This window comes from Bipolaris oryzae (assembly GCF_000523455.1).
Source record: "Bipolaris oryzae ATCC 44560 unplaced genomic scaffold scaffold_125, whole genome shotgun sequence".
Taxonomy (NCBI): Eukaryota; Fungi; Ascomycota; class Dothideomycetes; order Pleosporales; family Pleosporaceae; genus Bipolaris; species Bipolaris oryzae.
The window spans coordinates 65452-85325 of NW_006911401.1; the positions used below are offsets into that span (position 1 = coordinate 65452).

General features: G+C 50.9%; 6 protein-coding genes across 6 annotated transcripts; 4 read left to right on the top strand and 2 right to left on the bottom strand.

Annotated features, from left to right (window-relative positions):
- Positions 1-3064: 3064 nt before the first annotated feature.
- Positions 3065-3937, bottom strand: COCMIDRAFT_7536 (uncharacterized protein; the record flags this gene model as incomplete). The annotated part of the gene is made up of 2 exons (XM_007692300.1): positions 3065-3504; positions 3562-3937. 2 exons carry the CDS (start codon positions 3935-3937, stop codon positions 3065-3067), a joined length of 816 nt encoding a protein of 271 aa, XP_007690490.1.
- Positions 3938-4580: 643 nt separating this feature from the next.
- Positions 4581-5652, top strand: COCMIDRAFT_102073 (uncharacterized protein; the record flags this gene model as incomplete). The annotated part of the gene is made up of 3 exons (XM_007692330.1): positions 4581-4601; positions 4656-4695; positions 4874-5652. The coding sequence occupies 3 exons, from the start codon at positions 4581-4583 to the stop codon at positions 5650-5652; spliced, it is 840 nt and encodes a 279-aa protein (XP_007690520.1).
- Positions 5653-6633: 981 nt separating this feature from the next.
- On the top strand, positions 6634-12253 carry COCMIDRAFT_102053 (uncharacterized protein; the record flags this gene model as incomplete). The annotated part of the gene is made up of 4 exons (XM_007692331.1): positions 6634-7118; positions 7168-7621; positions 7697-11971; positions 12026-12253. The coding sequence occupies 4 exons, from the start codon at positions 6634-6636 to the stop codon at positions 12251-12253; spliced, it is 5442 nt and encodes a 1813-aa protein (XP_007690521.1).
- A 1167-nt stretch (positions 12254-13420) lies between these two features.
- COCMIDRAFT_102023 (uncharacterized protein) lies at positions 13421-14341 on the top strand (the record flags this gene model as incomplete). The annotated part of the gene is made up of 1 exon (XM_007692332.1): positions 13421-14341. The coding sequence occupies one exon, from the start codon at positions 13421-13423 to the stop codon at positions 14339-14341; it is 921 nt and encodes a 306-aa protein (XP_007690522.1).
- Positions 14342-14706: 365 nt separating this feature from the next.
- On the top strand, positions 14707-15207 carry COCMIDRAFT_78849 (uncharacterized protein; the record flags this gene model as incomplete). The annotated part of the gene is made up of 2 exons (XM_007692333.1): positions 14707-14991; positions 15058-15207. Coding segments are annotated over 2 exons (435 nt in total), but the record flags the coding sequence as incomplete, so codon positions are not given.
- A 494-nt stretch (positions 15208-15701) lies between these two features.
- Positions 15702-19355, bottom strand: COCMIDRAFT_7541 (uncharacterized protein; the record flags this gene model as incomplete). Its single annotated transcript, XM_007692301.1, has 1 exon — positions 15702-19355. The coding sequence occupies one exon, from the start codon at positions 19353-19355 to the stop codon at positions 15702-15704; it is 3654 nt and encodes a 1217-aa protein (XP_007690491.1).
- Positions 19356-19874: the final 519 nt, after the last annotated feature.

Here is a 19874-nt window from a genome sequence, read left to right on the forward strand (position 1 = left end):
TGCTCAGGAATGGCTGTTCGTCTTGGGGGCCGCAGGGCTTGGAATAGCTGATAATATTGGTCAGTGATTGCTGTGGTTGCACAATTTCCTTTTCCCAATGGGAATATGTACATATGCAGTGCTGCAAGCGAGGTGAAACAATCGGACCGTTCCTCCCATCCCATGCCCGACCCTTTTGGATGCATGTGTACAGACTACTAGTTAGCATACGCACGTTAGCAAATAGTCGTCATTCACGTGTGAAGCACCTTGCGTGGGTTCGTTGATCACCGCGGCAGTCGAGACTTTTACTTTTGCAATCAAGCCACACACCGCATCATCGCCGTCGTCATCGGTAAATCCCACGCTTCTAGCCCTACGCATATAGCCGACCTGCGTAGGATCTGCTAGCGCAGCCCTCACTTGAGGTATTTCAATAAAAATACATGTTTGCCGCAGTCGTGGTGGATGAACGCGCCAGCCCTTGGACGAAGCGCGCGGACGAGCTGCGTGAATTCACGCTCTCCCTGCTGACTGCTGACTGCGAATCTAGGAACGTACGCTCGCTTGACTATGTTGGAGCTTAATACCAATTTTAAGGGTCTTGATGGACGGGAGGCTGGAACAGGCATCTTTACTCGTAAGAAATGGAACAGCCGTAGCCATGGTCGGATGACAGACGCATTCAATTCGATCCACGCGACGACAAGTCCTTCACATGCCCTTTGTGATTTGGGACTAGCGAATTCGTCCCTTTTGCTTGCGGGACGGTATGGTTAGCGGCGGTGCAATTTGCGAAACGAAAAAGCGGTGCGCTGACAGTACTAAGGCTGAGGAGGAGCCCCGTAGGGCCACTAGATTGGTTCTACTGCGTAAGGGAGGTTCGCAACAGCACGGAGGGCGGGCAACTCGGTATGACTTAACACACTGTGTGTTAGACCTGTAAGAAATTGTCCAGGGCCCTGGAATCTCCAAAACATTGAGCATTGATGGGCATTCGTGATTGGGCAGCCTTGTCCGTCGCCTCCACGTGCGCCTCATTCGTTATAAGCAAAACGGCGCGATCTGGTACGCTCCGGCACTTGCCCTTATGGTTTCGGCATGTGCCATGCTGGAGCCTGCTCAAAATGCGACTTTACACCGGTGCAGCCACCGACGATCGCGGCTGTCTTTGTGGTGTGGAGGGTGCTTTGCCGTCCAAGTTACACGTTGATATGCAGGATCGTGTAGCGTAAGTGATGGAGTCATGTTCAAACTTTGTATATGATCAGCAAGGGTTCCAACGTTTCGAGAAGGCTAGGTTGCTGTCCGTCTCCATTGCGTTGGGTACTTGGAGGATCGCTTCGAGAAAACTTGGCTTGTGCGCGCTGCTGGGAGGACCTCTACGGTTAGGACCTCATCCCGAGCACTTCCGCCCGCCGGAAAACAAACACTTTTCTGGACAACCTAGCGAGCATCACGCGCACGGCTGTTATCCATTGCTGACACATATGTTCGCAATCAGGCATTTACCTGGGCAGTTTACGTGAGAAATCTTTGGGCTACTATATGACGCTTCAACAACACCGTGTCTATGGTAAGGAGGGCACATGACATGGCTTCGCCATTCGAAGGCGTCGTTGATGATCGCCAGACTAACCCAGGCTCATCAGGACCGCTAACTTGGTACCAACGTAAAAAAGGAAGTGTGGGCTGATAATGCCGATGGGCTGAATGGGCCCCTGTCAGAAACCCGGGACCCAATTGTAGACTGACATTGTAACGTGTGCGGGATGGTGGTGCACTGCTACACCAGAATCAGCAAGGGTATGCGAATCAGCCCCTCATGACTCCTGTCCTCAGGGCTGCTAGCTACGCAAAGATAAGCCAGAAGTTAGCCACTTGCGATGCGCTAAACTAAGGCTGACAGTGGCTGTTGTAGTTTGGCAGATGTATGTAGCACCTCCTCAGTAGTCGCTGCATAGCGTGCAAGGAGCCATCGCGTGCGACGGCAGTTTAAAATAATCCCGTGTACCTGGAACAAAGCAGCGAGCGCCTTCAGCCTTGTAATTTGCTTCAGGTTACTGTAATGTGGCTGACGTTGCCCCTGGTCGTGCGACCCAGAGAGATGGTATTGTTAAGTCTCAACAGACACCGTTACTGGAGCCAAGATGCATTCTGCGCGCTCTTAGTCAACGAATCGGCGTAACTATCGCGTGAATTCTGTACTATACTTGTCAGCTGTCATGGTGTAGCTACGTATGTAGGCGCATAGGAGCACGCGAGAGCGAATTAGAAGCTCGCCCTGCTCCTCTTCAAGTCCCCTTCTACTACTATAGAGTGGGTAGCGTTAATACTGGCACAGAGGCTTGTTCTCGTTCATTTTAACCCTACTTGGTTGACTGACTGACCCGCCTTGGTGGGCGGGCTTGATGTGCTTGGCAATTGAACGCCACTCGCTCACGTGTGTAATTGATTGGTATCCAGGACTTACGCGCGACAATTTGTTGGATGAGAAGCATCCACTATGTCAATGCTCAACAGTCACTGCGGCTGCGTCCACCTCGACTTTGATAGGCGGCTACCCGTGTGATCCACTTCTGGGGTCAATTTGGTGGGGTAGAACCCTTTTATGACTTTGATGACGGTCTATCGCAAACCAATAGCCCCCACTTGGAACGAGCACATGTTCCCGAACCTACCCGAGTCCGAATGGACCTGTGCTCATTCAGGTACTATGGGTTAGAAAAAACAAACAGTTGAGGTGTTTTCCTGAGGAAATAGGACGTGGGATGGTGACACGGCATGAGGGGCTGAGGTAGGATCTGGACGTAATGAATACCAATGGACAGGGACCCATGTATAATGGGTACGTAGAACTTGTGGTTGCAGAGGCGTTCGATTGCTTGGCAATGAAATCAGTGTATTGACATGGAATTAATGGTTTTCGTCGATAGAAATCCGGGTGACTATGAAACTCAGCTGGGAAGCAGCGTCAGTAAAGGGTTTCGTGATTTCTCATACATGGCGTATCAGGCACAGTAAAGAAACAACAAATTGTGAATGCGAAGCTGAGGATGGCGTGATGGGAATCCGCGGAAACGAATTATTTTGCAGTGTCGTATAGTGGGATGTCTCCATGTGCCGCTCTGGTTGTGGCGCGTGGGGAGGCTTTACCTCTCATTCCAAGTTTTGTCTCAGTGACCCAGAGGCGTAGGGCGATAAGGTACCGCACAATGATGAAAATGATGATGGCCGCCACAAGAATGCCCATGATGTAGCCAGCAACGACACCCGAGGAGTTCTTCTGGAGGTTGAGAAAGGGGTATACGTAAAAGCCTTGCGTGGCATGGGTAAGGTAAGCCAAGCCAAGGTAACAAGCCAAGAGGAGAACAACGGGCACCAGGTCCAGCCAGGGCAATCTAGTAGTACTGGGAAAGAGGATTTCGCAAAATGCGTAGAGCGAATTGAGAGCGTGCTGTGACGTATTGGACCAGATGGAGAACGTGGTGGGGAAATCAGCCGCAAGGAGAGCCCAGAAAACAACTGGTTGACATTGTCAGGTTCTTGAAGACATGCAACGCTAAGATGGGGTTGACTTACTGGTCACGATCCATGGATAGACAACAATGGTGGAGTAGAACATGCTGTGGGCGACCTGCAGTGGCTTGGGCCAACGCGCCAGGAACGACGTGCCCGTGAGCCAATAGCTTGCCGTGTGCACTGCAGAGAAGGCATAATAGAAGGCAAGACCCCAATACGTCAAGACGGTGAAATAGGAAAAAGACTGCCGGGATTCCTCAGATCTGCCGTGCGTAGCGTTCCAGCCAAAGATGGTAAACAAGGTCGTAAATGCATACAGGGCCAGGAGTACGCGGTAGCCAAACAGAAGGCTGGGAGGCAGGGCCCAGGACGTAACAAATCGCGTGGGGTCGAAATGGCCGGAGTAGGGCGCAGTTATTCGGTGACCAATAGCCATGACGGGGGGTGGAAGGGTGCCCTGTTCCCGTGCCGCAATAGCTGCCCAATCCTCGGAATGCACCGGTAAGAGATGCGTGAGTGCCAGGAAGAAACGAACAACGGTGTTTGCGATGGACTGCGAGCGGGTTTCGAACGGTGGTGATGCTGCGACGTGGTGTCGCGAGGGTACCAGCGAAAACTCAATTTGCCCAATTTCCGAAGTCGAAGCTGAAAAAGGCTCCGTCTCCGATTCGAGTCAGGGCGGACTGCAAAGGGGGCGCTAAGGCAGCCGCACTGCGCTAAGCCGCTTCCGGCTTACGCCTGGTGATCAAGACGATACCCATTGCCTGTGCCTTCGTAATGTAACGAAACTACTCCCCCCCTGGCCCCCGCTTGGGCTCCCCACGCTTGCAGACATGGCTGGACGGCGAGGTCTGTTCCCATATGCACTCCCAGACGCTGCCGGGGTCATGCCTGCTCCTTGCTTTGCATACTGGCCGCCGGCATGGACTTCTGCATGCTACTTTAAGACTGCATGCCATCAAGTCTGACCCCATATTACCCGGAATGCTCATGCAAACAACTCTACCTATCAGGCCGCCATCTGCTCTCCATCTCTACGCTACTACTACAACATCGGCTCCATCATCTCCAATCCCAACATGAGTGACTCGAGGATATCAGTACGCACTCTCCCCCACTGCTCCCTCTGTAGGCCAATCACTGACCAATGCCAGCAGAAAGCGCAGCATCTGGCTCGTATTCGGGACAACCAACGTGAGTCGTTCCTGGCTTCCTACAGACTTGCTGTCTTGAGATTCCGTCCTGCCACCTTGTTCGACGTTGCCCACTTGTCTATCCTCCTTCACCGGAAGTCACGTGTCTGATCAGACTGCCCACAGCGCTCCGTCTGTCAGATACCCACAGAATCTCCACTAACACTTGTTTGTTCCAGGACGCTCACGTGCTCGTCGTAAGGAATACCTGCAAGAGCTCGAGACAAAGCTGCGCACCTATGAGCAGATTGGCATTGAGGCTTCATCAGAGATTCAGAGCGCTGCGAGGACAGTGCTCGAGGAGAACCGCAAGCTCAAGGCTATCCTCCGCGACCAAGGAATGTCCGAGCAAGAAGTGTCAGCCGCCTTAGAAAACACTCCAGACCAGCACAGCAAGCAAATTCCTGCGGCATCGAGGCTGAGTGCAATGCTCGAAGGGAAAACCAAGCCAGACCCAACCGCCTCGACAACCACCTACATAGCTTCCCACGCAAAGCCCATGTTAATCCCTCGACACACGCCGCCAGTCCAAACCATCAGTTCCCTACCTCCACGATCCACGGATTTCAGTTACGATGATTCACCCAGCCCTGGCTCCATAGTATCAGCTATGAGCACCCCGCCTCCTTCTTCCTATTCCACCACGTTCTATGCCGCACCGTCAACTCCACCTGGCACCGAGATCAAGATAGAGGACGTCACCTACGACTATCCCTACAACCGCCCATACAACAGCTCTTGGACTCATTCGGGAGATTTTGGCTATCCGGCGGATCCATTCAACTACTACAACCGCTCCACATGCGTCGAAGCCGCCAACATTGTGAGCACAGCGCGATCGGACCCTGGGACAGAGCTGGACACTGGTATGGGATATCGCTATCCTGACCAATACGGCCAAATGAACAATGCGGCACTTCTGATGAATGGCTACTCCCATCATCCCACTGCCATGTGACTGGACAAGTCAGGCCGCTCAAACACATCGGCCCCACGTCACTACTAGCGAATCGACCTCTACAGAGAGAAGACTCGCGGAGGATGAACCTCAATAAGAAGTCGCGAAGCCAGCCACGCTCAAGCCATGGCTCAGGTGCATGCTGATACAAATCGCTGCACATCCAGCTTCGCCTCACCACATACACACACGATGCGTTCAACAGGAAGGGTTGCAGACCGGCGCTGCCCTGAACTGAAGACATCCACGTAGTGTGCCTCAATACCCATGTCGCCTTGGAGACTGAAACATACCCCACATACCCAATGGAGCGAATACCTTGTCAACAGCGTCATTAGTTTTTTTGCCGACCTTTTTATTAGATTACGATATCTCTATAGACAGTGCTCATATGTCAGTAAGCACAATGAATGATTTCAGCTATTGGAACACCTTGTCTCTTTGTTTGCGCAGTCTCTTGCTGCTGTCATATCATCCTGGTCACCCTACGCACCCTCTACCTTTGCGATGAAAAGATAACCGGAAAGCACTCCATCTGTAACACGAGTATTCCGACAAATATTCCTTTGGGTGGTTGTAGCTACTCGTTTCCCCATCGGAATTCTCTTGTCGGCTTTCAATACTTGTTGTTTTATCCAATCTTGTAACATTTCTATATCAAAGGATTGTATCCATGTTTGACGCATCCAAGGTCGATGCATACAACACATTGTATAACGGACCCCAGTACCACTTCTAGTTTTTATGTTGTTTCTTTGTCTTTAGAATCAGTCGGCACCCGACAACTCTACAAATGCGGCATTCGGTATTGTTATGCGCTAACAAAGGCGAAGTTTTGAAAGAACAGAAAACAAGTGTACATATCAAACAAAGGCCTTTGTAAAAACCACTCACGATGACTATTCATTAGGAGACATCTTATGGCACTCATCTCTGATTTTTTTTAGAATTCAAGAAATTTCAGAGTGTCCACGATCCAATATGCCCCCCAAACGCCAAGCAAGCAAAAACAAGAAAGGCTCAGTGTCCAAGGGTCCTGACTTGAGGAAGGAAATGGAAGATGTCAGCCGTGCATCTATACAGGTAGACTGGGCAATACCCAAGGCGAAGCGGAAAAATGATTTTGACCGAAAATACTTGGACGATTACGCTCAGCCCTTGTACGCGAGAGAACCGGACGAGCTACGACCAACGCAAGCAGGCTTGCCCGAGGCTCAAATACGCACGCCAATTTATCAGAAAGATGCGAAGGACATGGTTGCAGGGGATGCGAATCAATCGAGTGCAGCATTGCGCGACCTTTATAATGAGATAAAGAGACTAAGCGCCAAGGAGCCAGACGGACTTCATGACCTTGCCGCACTCACAGGACAATTTGAAGAGGGGGATGGGAATGCTGCAGTGGTCCTATCCAGAGCAGAGAACCAAGAAATATTCGTCTTGGACAAAGAACGACGTCTGCAAGTGTACGTAAGGCCGTGTCAAATTTTGTAGTCCCCTGCTAACCTAGACTAGAACCGTCAATGATCAAACTGCTCACGTCGATTTCATCCGACGGGCACCATCAGGCGCGGAGAACCAGAGGCTGGGCCATTTTATCGAAGTCCCCCTGGGGACATCGATTACCGTCAATGGTACCACATACACCAATCAGGGCAGTTCTTCGCCTGCACCCTTTTTCATTGGTCCTCTTGAGGACTTCGCCGTTGTTGAACTGCTTTCGCAGCCACTGTTCTTCTTCCGACATGAAGGCAGCTTGAAGTATAAGGCGACTACTAGGAAAGCTGCAAAAGACGAGATGGAGCGTCGCGACAGGAACGGAGATGTCGCTAGCGAGAATGTGATAATCAGGTGGCTTCCAATTGGGCCACCAGAGCATACTTCGCAAGAACATGGGAACGAACCAGAGACTAGCGAATCAATGTCTGAGTTTTTCCAAAATCTCGCGAATGAACAACTACAGCATGAGGTTGGGAATGAGGGAGAAGCCACAGAATCCATGTCTGAACTGTTCCAAGCTCTTGCAAATGAACAACTACGGCAGGAGTCTGAGGAAGCCGAAGAAGTCGAATATTCCGACGCATTCACTGACGACGGTCAATCAATCGAGAATGCGTCTGACTATCTTAAAACACACCTCAACCAACATTTGCAAGATAAAGTAGCTTCTCTTATCCCCAGGGTGATCGCTTCCGTCAACCACCGACAGCCAGAAAATGCTGGGTTCACTTTCATCCATAACAGTACCTTCTTCCGATCGGGAAGAACACTACTTACTGCCTTCACCCAACAGTCTGGTCGCCACCTACTCGTAGTCCAGATCCGACAGCCCGATAAAAGAATCAGAGTCCTCGTCCTCTACCCACTGTTCTGGCGTAGTTCAAGGAGTCATCGCGATAATATCAATCAAAATTTGCGACGTTGGATTTTGACATCCGAATCGAGCGAGCAAATCACGGAGGATCTACTCATGGATACCGAGTGGGTACCTTGTGCGCAGGCCACTAATCACGAGGCTTCTTCCACATATACGATCTTGAACGCGTGGACCTTAGCTATGGGTTTAGAGCCCAACCCAGCATTTACGCCAAATCATTATGGTAACGAAGCTTTCTTCATTCAAGCAGAGGGAGTTTTCCATCTTGCTTTGGAGAATGCATTGACTTGGAAACTGCTTCTGTCATTCCTGCGTTGCACCGGATTCGTGAAGCAAGCTGTTACGATAGAGGTTGATGATGATGAAGAAGAAGATGTTAACCTGCCAGCTATGGATCGCCGTTTTGATCTGCGGAAGCGTCCTTTTGACACTCTGATTGCTGATCAGACAAAAGCCGACAAGACGTTCCCAGCAAAGAACATAGAGACGAAGCAGACTCCCGTGCAGCTCGAAGATGGTATTTTTCACAGCGAAACACCCTCGTCAGATTCGCTCTCGACCGAACAACTAAATGAGCTGATGTCCCTTGTGCGTGAAGGAAGATGGAGACTGCAAGATATGGCAAAGCAGTCGAACCAACACCTTCCCGAGGACACAGAAATGTCTGACGAGCCTACCGAGACTTTTTTGTCGCTGGAAGATTCACCTGCTCAGCCTCCTCAATTGGATACCTTTCCCGTACCAGCTGAGTTCAACCCCTGCGAATATCTCCATGAAGAGCTGGACAAGCTAGCCAATGCTAATCAGATCACTCAGAACGGTCTGTCAGAAGCACTTGAAACAGAGGTACCCCCGTTGGGCAAGAGCGACACCCGAGATAGCATAGCATCTGTCGTCCGAGCCATCAACCAACGCCATCCTCCAGGGGCAGGTTTCGCCACCGAATCCTCCTTAAATGAGGTCGAATCTTCCTTCACCATAGGTGGAGACTTAATTTCGGTATACATGCGAGAGGCAACCAAAACCCACAATCTCTGCATCCTGACGCAAAACCTCGGACCCAAGAAGAATTCCCACACCGTCATCGACTCTGCACCTTGGCTAACAAGTAAGGAAGCCAGAGATGATGTACGTACTCGTCTCGTCTACCATAAACCCATGATGGGGCCTCTTAAGTGGTTTTTTGCACCGCAACAGGCGCACGAGCATCATGACGGATATCATGTTGTTCTTAACGCATGGAGTATCTTGCTGAATTTGCCTTTGAACAGCGAGGGTTTCGTTTCGAGCCCAGAGTTCATCCGCGATGGACATAACGTTATTCAGGCTGCGCTGCGCGGTGAGGCCGACTGGCTGCTTATCTGGGCTTTGCTGCGCTGTCATGAGTATGTAGCTTCGACAGAGGCACCGGAGCCAGGAAGAAGATTTGCTAGAACGATACCGGAGAGTGAGCAATACGCGTATGAAGATTTCATGGTAGCAAAAGCGGGGGAGATTGCCGGGGAGGCTGTCAATGTGTGTGATCTGTTTCTCACCGGATCACTCCAAAATCACGACGATTCATTCCGTTGGGACCGTCTTGATACAGAGGATCGAAACATAAGGATTCCGGAATTGCAGCGCAATAGGCTTTTCGACAGCACTTTGTCTCGCGATGAGATTCGAAAGCTGTATGCCCCACCGAGTAAATCTCTCAGCCCGTGCGAGTCCCTGCGAGAAACTCTGAGTAAGCTACTAGCAAACGAAGAGGTAAAGAAGGCGCTGGAAGAATTTCGAAGCAAAGATATAATAGCGACAGAGAAGGGGGAGTGGCTAGATGATGCGGAAGTCGCACTTGCCATGAGCGCCGTCACCATGGCCATCAACAAGATGCAGAGTATCGAAGAAGGATTCAGCATCGTTCAAAGCCAGTTCGTGCAGACATGCCAGGCTATAGAAGGGGCTGATGTGGAAAACATCATGCTCGACGCTCTTCGTCCTGGTCGGCCACTGCTCGCTCCGATCGCTTTTAAGAACCATATTATTCTTCTCCTTGCCCAATTAGATGAACAAGGCCGACCGACAATCTCCTTCTTGGATTCATTGTCCTACCATTACAATGCACAAGACCGCCAGGTATTGTTCCAAATTGGCTGGCAGGTTCTGCGTGGTTCTTCTTGGTGGCGGGGTGTCTTCGCGGATAAGAAGGCCTTTGAGAAGATGAAGCCAAAGTTCGCGACGTGGGTAGAGACGGCTCGCCAACCATCTGCGAACGAATGCGGATACTTTACGATCCTGAAAGCATGGGGTCTGGCCATGGGATTGGAGCTCAATCCAGATGTTCGACTGCGATGGACTGATTCGTTCTTCCAAGAGGTGCAAGACATCGTGCACCTTGTGCGTCTCGGACATGCAGATTGGAAACTCCTCTCTAGTTTCCTGCAGTGCCACGGCCTTTTTCGAGATGGCGTTGTACCAGAGAACAGGCGCTTTGCTAAGACTCATGCGACACGGCACGAGGCAAAGTTTGATGATGTTCTAGGAAACAACCTAGCTTCGGAAAAGTTGCACTGGGCTAAGCAAAAATATCAGACCGAAGCGTTGAATCGCATCCGTAATGCGAACCGCATTCCAAACTTGACTGGAAGACCGCATAACGAGAAGAAAGCGTTCCCTTCTGACGAGTGGGTTGATCCCATAAAGAAGTATGAATACGTGCCACGACTGCAACGTTTCGATCTTGTCAACGTCAACCATAGGGAGAGGGAAATTGAGACAGCCTTTAGAAACCTGGCCAAGACCCGAGTCGAAAACTGCATGAAGAAACTGCCACCAGCAAACTCGCAGTCTAGCGCATCTAGCCAGGAAGCAATTGTACAAGTAATCCGTAACGAGATCAATTCGCATTACGAAGGCATGGACTCAGACATCCAAAAGGAGCCCGGCGAATGGGTCGAAGACACCCTTGATTTCTACGACCAAATTCGAAAGACCCCCAAGGTCCAGCAGATGCTGAACAACAAGGGTGTCGCGAGACCAAATGACTGGCAACGTCTCATGGACGATTCTGATTTGAACCTTGCCATGGCATCTGTCCTCGAAGCCATCGACAACCTGCAGTCAGGCCTTCATGCAGCGTCAGGATCGCAATGCCCCTTTGCCGGTGGTTTCGCCTTGACAACCAGCACCGCCCTCCAACTGGCACTGAACGGTATCGAAAGCACCCCCTTCTCACGCCCCCGAAGGGCCTGGCTCATTCCACTTGTTGCAACCAAGAACGGACTACTAGAGCAACTAGAAGTCTGGGCCAAGACGAACGGCAAGACGTACAGGAGTCCCACTGGACGAGCAGGTGGTCACTCATTCCTCGTCCTCATCCAAGAAGTCCTCAACACCGACTCCGGGAACCCCGCTGAGACGTGTTTCGAAACCCACATCTTCGACAGCTGTCTCCGTATCTTCACCAACGTCCGAGACTTCTTCCGTGTGCGCGTGGAAACCGCCGCTGCATCGACAAACTGGTCGACGCACCGCAACGAATTCGGCGCCGTGCAATTCGATGGTGGCGTCACCATCCACGAGGATCTGCCTCAACAGCTGGCCGGTGGATTCCAGTGCGGTCACCACGTTCTGATCAACGCCTGGATCATAGCCATGGGCCTTCACTTCAACCCCGAAGCCAAATTTACCACGGACATTTACAAACAGCTCTACACGCTTTCTCAAGCTGCCCTAGCTGGTTTCCTCGACTGGCGCACGCTGGTTGCGTGGTTCTTCGCGCAGGAGCTCACCGTTGAGCGCAGTTTCGGTGCTGTTCCTGAAAATCGCCGGTTCGGACATACCGCTGTACAACGCGATGAGGGCGCCTTGGGAGAGAGGATCGCAGAGCAGTATGCAGACCAAGATGCGGCGCTGGAGATGCATAGTCTGGCGCAAGTGCCGTATGATTATTCGAATAACTTTGTAATGGGTGGTGCAGAGAATAGCGAAGAGAATGCCGGAGAGACTAATTGGGAGCATACTGAGGAGAGTGACGGAGATGATGGCGATAGTGCGGATAGTTTGTTTGGGCTGCAGAGGCGTGTTGATGACGCTGAAGGGGAGTTTCTGGAGAAGCGTAGGGGGATCAAGAGGAAGTGGACGGAGGGTTTCAGGTTCTTGGATCGGTATGCTGAGCAGGATGCAGGAGCTCAGGCTGGGAAGAAGCGGAAGCTGCTTGGCCATTTGACTCCGATGGATGTGTAAGATTATTGGGAGATAGTTAGCTGGTTTGTTTTTTTCGTTGTAGTTAGGCGCTATGCAGTGAGTACATCTTTTTCTGACATTCCTTCCTGGGTTACTGAACACCACCCCCTGTGACCGGACAAATCATTGGTACGTTGAAGTTTAGTAACTGCTTGTATCAGATCCAGTCTGAAGCTGAAAATTGGGAGATAATGATAGGCAAGCGTAGCGCGCGTCTCGAGAGGTCTAGGGACACCGTCGAAGCCCGAGACTTGCATGTCGACAAGAGAAAAGACAGAGCATGAGAGTCTATTGTCAGATCACGCGTATCAGTAGTTCCAAGCGGCCTCGCTGTACGGAGAGATGGAAGAGGGGATGCAGGGTTCTGTATGGAATATATCTACGCGCTACTCATTGACTGGCTGATCCAGACTGGTAGTGTAACACTGCATTATCACCTTGCATAACCAGGGCAGGCACCACCTATCATACTCTCTTCCTACCTCTCTATCTTGTAGAAGAGCCTTTTATTTAGCCGGCGTATCGTGTGTTGTATTTTGTGGTGTTGTAGCACGTGATCAGACTACAGATAAATAGTATTGGGCATTCCTTTTCGGAGTAGTTAGATAAACTAACTTCTCCACTCAATAAAGTACAGCGATTTGGTTTCAGCTCTTTTCCAACAGCTCGATCTTGTATCGTGCCACAGTACCTTTCGAGTTGCTCCTTCATATCCACTACCTATCTCTTGCAACAGTGTTTATTTCTAGCGATTATCTCAATTGGCATAAGAAGCTCCAATATCTTAAGATGGATGCTGCGGCATATGTGGACTGGATCGAACTAAATCACTTGATGAAGGAGCGGTATCCGGATCTACCCTTTCATGAGGCGTACGTCAACCTTGTCCATGATGCGTTCATCAAATTGCCTAGAGAGCTCATGAAGAGGATTGCGCCGATGCTACCACACCTTATGCGACAGTCGCCTGAAATCTTGGAGGCAATCGGTATATACAGTGGCTGTGGGCCGGTGGCGTTGTTCGCTCGACTGGTTGCTATAACCCGAAACGCCAGAATGGCCAACAACACCAATACAAGACCCTCAGTATTGGACGAGGCTGCTTCTAATTCAGTGCGGTTTAGCGCTGAGGCAGTGGCAGCAAGTGCCAGGCTTGTAGCTGAGAACATGCGAAGGGCTGCCGATTCAGCAGACCGTGTGGTCCGAGAAGTCCACCAAATCCATGTGATCGGAAGGTCGCTTGTTGATCGGATCGACTATCACAGACGTTGGATGCAAACCGCTTCAGCCATTCAAATCGCTCAGGCCAACAAGGTAATCCAGATCCTGACCGAGATAAGTGATCATCTTGGCGAGAGCAATAGCATTGCTGTATCGGGTAGTGGAGGTCCTTACGGTTTTGCTCAGCCTGTCTACGATTTCATCAAAGAAGAAATCGATAACATCGATGAGGCTGAGGCGGATAAGCATCGATTCTTTGTGTATCACCCTGACACAAACTGGTATGGAGGATTCCGTCGACTGATTCGAGAAGACCCTCTTCCACCCACATTTTGTGCCAAGTCAGATGACTTGGACGCCTTATGTCAGTACATGCAATGCGTCAGGGCACAATGTGGAAAAGATGTTATCTTCCACTTATTGATCCCCGCCTGGGGCCGCATCTCAATCAAAGAGCCCTTACATTTCCCGGACTGCCTTCAGCCATTTCAAGTCAAGGGAAGGAAGCACAAGGGCAAGCCTTATGTCGAATTTAATCTTCCAGCAGCGCCGACTGGACTTTTGCACGGTGTTGCGAATAATGTTCCCAACTGCATATGCTCGCACGAAACCGCAAGTATAGTGTCGGCCGCCGTAACCACGCCAACGGTGGGCTGGGGTGTCAATAGTGTTTGTCTTGCTGTTGGACTTGGCGTAGGTGCCTTCACAGGAGTTGGGACATTGATCGCCATTCCGGTCTGGATGGGAACTGCATGGCCGGCTATGATGACCGCAGCACCAGTGATAGAAAAATCCATCTATGGTGCTCTTCGTGAAGAAGCACCAATGATATTAGGGTCCCGCCAACGCTTACGCAGTACTCCATAACTGGTACTTGACTTAGGGGAGGATGTCAGTAGTTCGAATATCCAATCTCATATACGCAATACTCTTTTAAAATGCCATCTCTTTCAAATGCAAAACCCTATTCTCGACCTTATGATACATATTAGGAACACGTGAGATAATGAAAGCAGAACAGGCACACCACGTGGAAACGCGACCATCCTACAAAACCTTGGCATTTATGACATCATCCCTCATCCCACGCGTCACCGCGAACCACCAAATTCCAATTGTCCAACCACACAAGCACAACAACAACAACATCACCACCACCGCCTTTCCCAATTCAATCTGCCCAAAAAATGATACTCCGTCCCACCACCCTCCGCCTCTCCGTCCCAACCCCCCGCACCTTCTCCCTCTTCCCCTCCTCGCGCCCCCCTACAAACCGCATCTTCGATCCCATCCGCCAGCCCAACGACCTACACACCCTGACTCTCCTCAACGCCGCCGACAACCGCGCCCTGGTAACCTTCTGGACCGCATCATGGTGCCAGACCTGCCAAGCTATCAAACCGCTGTTGCGAAAATTGATTGAGGAAGAGAAGGTGGGGGAGAGGGAGGGCGGGTTAGGCTTCGTGGAGGTGATGATGGATTCGGTGTTGATTGAGGATTTGCCGGTTAGGTATCGAGTGAGTTTTTTTCTTTTCTCGCTGGGAAGAGGAGGGGAGGAAGGTGAAGGCTAATCAAAGTGACAGATTAGTAGTATGCCGACGCTGCTGGCGTTTAGTCGGCAGGAAGCGCAATTTGATACAAGATTGACGCGGCCGGAGGAGATGCGGAATAAGGAGTTTTTGAGGGAGTGGCTGGTTAAGGAGGCGTTGAGGGGTGGGAGGAGAGGGGGTGGTGGGGGAAGTATGTTTGGTTAGTGGGGTTTTCTCGACAGGAATTATGTGTAGGTGCCTGACGGTGTTCAGGGACGAAAGAAGGGTCTGGTCAGAAACAGTGAGGCAAGTGTGTAGTACAGCGACTTTTATGGGTGAATGCTAAATGGTATTAGAGTCGAGCAAGATCCGGAGGACATTCGTATGTTGATAACAGAGGATGGCTAGGACTGAAGACTCAAAGAAGTATGCATGATAAACGCCTTTACGAAGGATCATCATTGTAAATCCAATATACATGTTGCGCGACTGTTCATGCGAGACAGCCATAGCAAAAGAAAAGAAAAAAAGCCATCAAACTTCTATGGGTATATAAACCGGAGATGTAACGCCCGACTGACGCTGTGAGATGACCATTGGTAGTTCAAATGCAACTGAAGAACCAGCACGTCTGCATTTCAGCGCCTCTTTTTTCGCACATCATAAATGCCATGTAATCAAGAGACCAATGACCGACCTTACAAGCCACGCTTGGTCTTCTTCTTGTCACTAGTCTCGTCAAACATCTGACTCCTCTTCTTCGTAATCGTAGGGATTGGCAACAACGTCTCCGTTCCATCAGGCGTAGTGACCCCAGAACCACCAAGCACAGGAGTCGAGAGCGAAGTATCAGTGAGCCCCGGTGGTAAACTAGCTTCGTCGTCATCCTGAATCTTGACGCTCTGCACTGTTTCACGCTCCTGCAACCAAGCAGCATGCTCCTCCTTGTACGTCTTTTCCTTTTCCTCGATCCACGCCCTTTGCTCTGGGTCCTCCTTGGCCGATTCGACGCAAGATGGGCACTTGACGTAGAAACCACCTGACATTGCGTATTCACCCAGGACCTCGAACTCAGGTAGATTCTCACCGATAAGCTCGGTATTGTCCCAGTCAAGACAGTCCTCGCAGTAGCCCCGGGGACACCAGCGACATCGGAAGATGAGACCACCTGCATCGGCTGTGGTCTTTGCACAGTCAGTGCAGTTGTGTTGGGGGCAATGGAAGCCACTGAAAGGACCCTTGACTTTGCCCTGATAGTGGTCGTCCAGACAGTCGAAGTGGTAGACTCGGGGACAGGTCTTGCACTCGAAGAGCTGCCCAGCGTCGGCATCTTCGAAGCATTCAAGGCAGTGATCTTCGTGATTGAACTCGCGTCGCTTTTCTCGAACCGGCTCAGCAAGACGTGGGTCCTTACCGGCAAAAGTTGGCACTGCTTCCCAGTCGCCACAGTTCATAGACTCCTTATTAATAGCATAGCCGTTGACCATGACTGTAGTATTCTTGTTCGTGCGGCGGTCTTCCCTAGTAATCGTTTCTGGTAGAATATTCCTAGACGAGGTATCTGCACTAGAACCTTTATCGAGGTTGCGCTGGTGACGCTTGCCTTCAAACACGGCGCATTCGACACGCTCCATAGTGGAAAGCCACTTGTCTTCGTCAACCTCGGATTGTGTCGTATCAGCCAAATCGGCAGACTGGTCGCGGCACTTCTTCATCATTGTCTCCAGATCCCAAGAAACCATTTCCTTGACCTCAATCTCAGGGTGTGAGAGTGTCTGTGCACCTCGCCGTACAAGTGTCATCAGTTGTGTGGTATCCATTTGTGGCATGTCTTCGTCGATGGAAGGGCGTCCCGCTGACCTTTTTGCAACTGCTTGCTTGCCATGTACGTTCTGCATGGATTCAGTAATCTTCGCAGAGAGGTAAAGCTTCTTCCGGATGCGACCCATCATCTGCTCTTCGACAGTCCCCTGGGTACAGAGCTTGTATATCGTTACTTTCTTGGTCTGTCCGATACGATGAGCCCGCGCTTCGGCTTGGAGAGTAATCTGTGGATTCCAATCTTCATCCAAGAATATGACATCCTGGGCGCTGGTAAGGTTGATGCCTAAGCCACCTGCACGAGTAGAAAGAAGCATGACCTTGTAGTCCGAATCTTTCTGATTGAAAAGGCGGATGTCCAAGTTTCGACGAGCCCTAGCCGTGCTCCCGTCCAAGCGAAGATACTTGAATTTTTCACCGTGGTTGCTGACAAGAGATAGCAAGTCCTCACAACAGTCCAGTGTGCGAGCAAAACCCGAGAAGATGAGAACCTTCTTGCCTTGCTCAAAGACCGTATGCTTGAGGAGTTTCTCCAACAGAATGAACTTGCCTGAAGCGCGGATGACATGATCACCCAGGTAGTATGGGTCTGGTGCTCCTCCTGGAAGCAGGTATGGGTGCGAGCAGCATTTGCGTAGCTGCATGACGAGATTCATGAGCTTTTTCCAAGCTCCCTTTGAAGCGCTCGCATCGGCTTGTTCCTTTGCTACAGCTTCTTGCACAATTTTTGCAGTCTCTTCCCATTCGTCTCCAACGCTGCCAGTGCTGATCACTTTGTCCATTTCCTCCAATTGCTGCAATAGCTTGTTCTCCTGGACGTCATGTTCAATAGCAGCTTTCTCTTTCTCCTTACCGTCGGCAAAGAGTTCATTAAGCATACCATCATCAATACGAGTCAAAAGGCGCGTGTACCAAAACTTCTGCATCGGTGTAAGGGGCACGTAAAGAAGTACCTCTTCCTTAGGCGGCAGGCCGAGATTGACTGATGGAGAGTCTTTCATTCTGCGCAGCATGATAAGCTCGAGCAAACGTCGGGCATCTGTCATAGTCTGCTTGTTTGCTTTGCCTTTGCTAAGGTCGAATGACTCTCGGAACAGCGCTTCAGTCCTGTCGTCGAAAACGGTGGGGTACAGCCAAGTCAGAAGTGACCACATCTCAACCATGTTGTTCTGAAGCGGCGTTCCTGTCAGGATAAGTCGGTACTCAGCATTGATGCTCTTCAACGCCGTGGAGATTTGGGCTAGGCTATTTTTGATCTTATGGCCCTCGTCCAGAACAACATAGCGCCAGGCAAAAGAGTGCTTGAACCAAGCTTGCTCCGCTTGGAAGACGTCGTAGGTCGTCACGACAATCTTGAAAGAGTCAGAAGGGCCGGGCAGCTTGGAGACCTTTTGGCCGGCCTTGCGCAACGCTTTTCGATCTCGTGCGCGTGAGGTTTCGTTTCCTTTCATATCTTCTAAGCCAGCCGCAACCCGCTTAAGACGAGTCCGTTCGTTCACGGCACCATGGAACCGCATAACTCCAAGCTGTGGCACCCACTTTTCAGCTTCTGTTACCCAGGAGTTGAGCACACTTAGCGGACAGACGACAAGGTACGGACGGGGTTCTTCTGATACGACGCCCTTCTGCTCATCAAGCTCTTCGAGGTATTGGAAGAGAGAAAGAGTCTGCAGCGTCTTTCCAAGACCCATCTCGTCACCGAGTATACCAGAGAACCCGTTGTTATACAGGTGAACGAGAAACGATAGACCAGACAGCTGGTAAGGCTTCATGACGGCTGTAACTCCCTTGGGCTGCTCCTTGAGCTCTTGGTATTCGACGATAGGTTGCGCTTTACCCTCTTCTGCCAGTTTCACGACGTAGTTGTTTTTGGGCAGAAGTGGCAGAAAGAACTCTTTGTTGGCAACAAGAAAACTGTTCGCTCTCGCCCTGGTCCCTTTGGCAATGTCATCGCGAAGACGGTTGCGGGCGGTGTCGAGTCTCCGAGGGGGTGGCGCTGATTTCCGCCGTCGTGGTGGAGTAACTATGGTGTCAGACTCCAGGATGGCGCTCCTCCTATCCCGAGTGCCCCGTCGCAGTCCGTCTGTCCTCTCCTTTTCTTTCTTGCGCTTCTCCATCTTAAGCTCCTCCGTGTATGCCGATATTCTCGCACTCGTCTTGCGGGGGCGGGCCGATGGCGCGAGTTCGTCTTCGCTATCTTCTGGGTCTGGGTTTGCTGGCTTTGAAGCTGATTGTCGAGTAGTTCTTTTGGAAGTCACGGGGGACTGCTCTCTAGCCGATGAATCCGAGGTGACGTTGTGGTGCGCCGTTTGAGGCGGTGGGTTGCGTTTGCCTCTACTGTCCCGAATAGGAATCGGCTTCATTTCTTCACTCTTCTGCTGCGCCGACAATCGCCTTTTCTTGGTCGCTGATTCTACTGAGCTCTGAGATCCAAACTGTGCCAGAAGATCTTGCAATTGGCCACCTCGTCGGTTTGTAGGGGGAGTGATGGGCTGGGGAGAGCCCAGTGTCACAATACATTTTCTAACCATGACGAACGATGTGGCGTCTTATATGGTTTGCTATTCCAGAGTGAAACAGGATTCTCAGATAAGCCAGGTGTAAGGGTCAGTGGTGTCGGAAAAAGTAACTCTGCAGGGCAAAGTTTATGGAGCAATGGATCTAGAGTCCCGATCGAAGCGATGAACGGTGAGGAGTGAATCTGCCGATGAATAGCATGTCCAAAAAAAGCGTCTCGCACACCAACGAGTGCTTTGAGATTGAACAAAGCCTCTGGGGGGCAACTTCGAAGTTGGTAGAGGAGGCGGACGCGTCTTAGCGCGCCTGCCCATACTGTGTCCGTGCGCGGAATGCGCGGATTCGCGCAATGCGCCGAACCACCAAAACCTCTCTATCGTCTCAACTTTACAACAATACAACGCAATGGGCTTAGAAGAAGCGCTTGAAGAGTGTGATACTTTCGAATCTAAAGATCAAATCCCCTGGTCTAAAATAGCTAAAAAACATGGCGTTGTGCGCTCAACGTTGACTCGAACGTACCGACGCGAAAC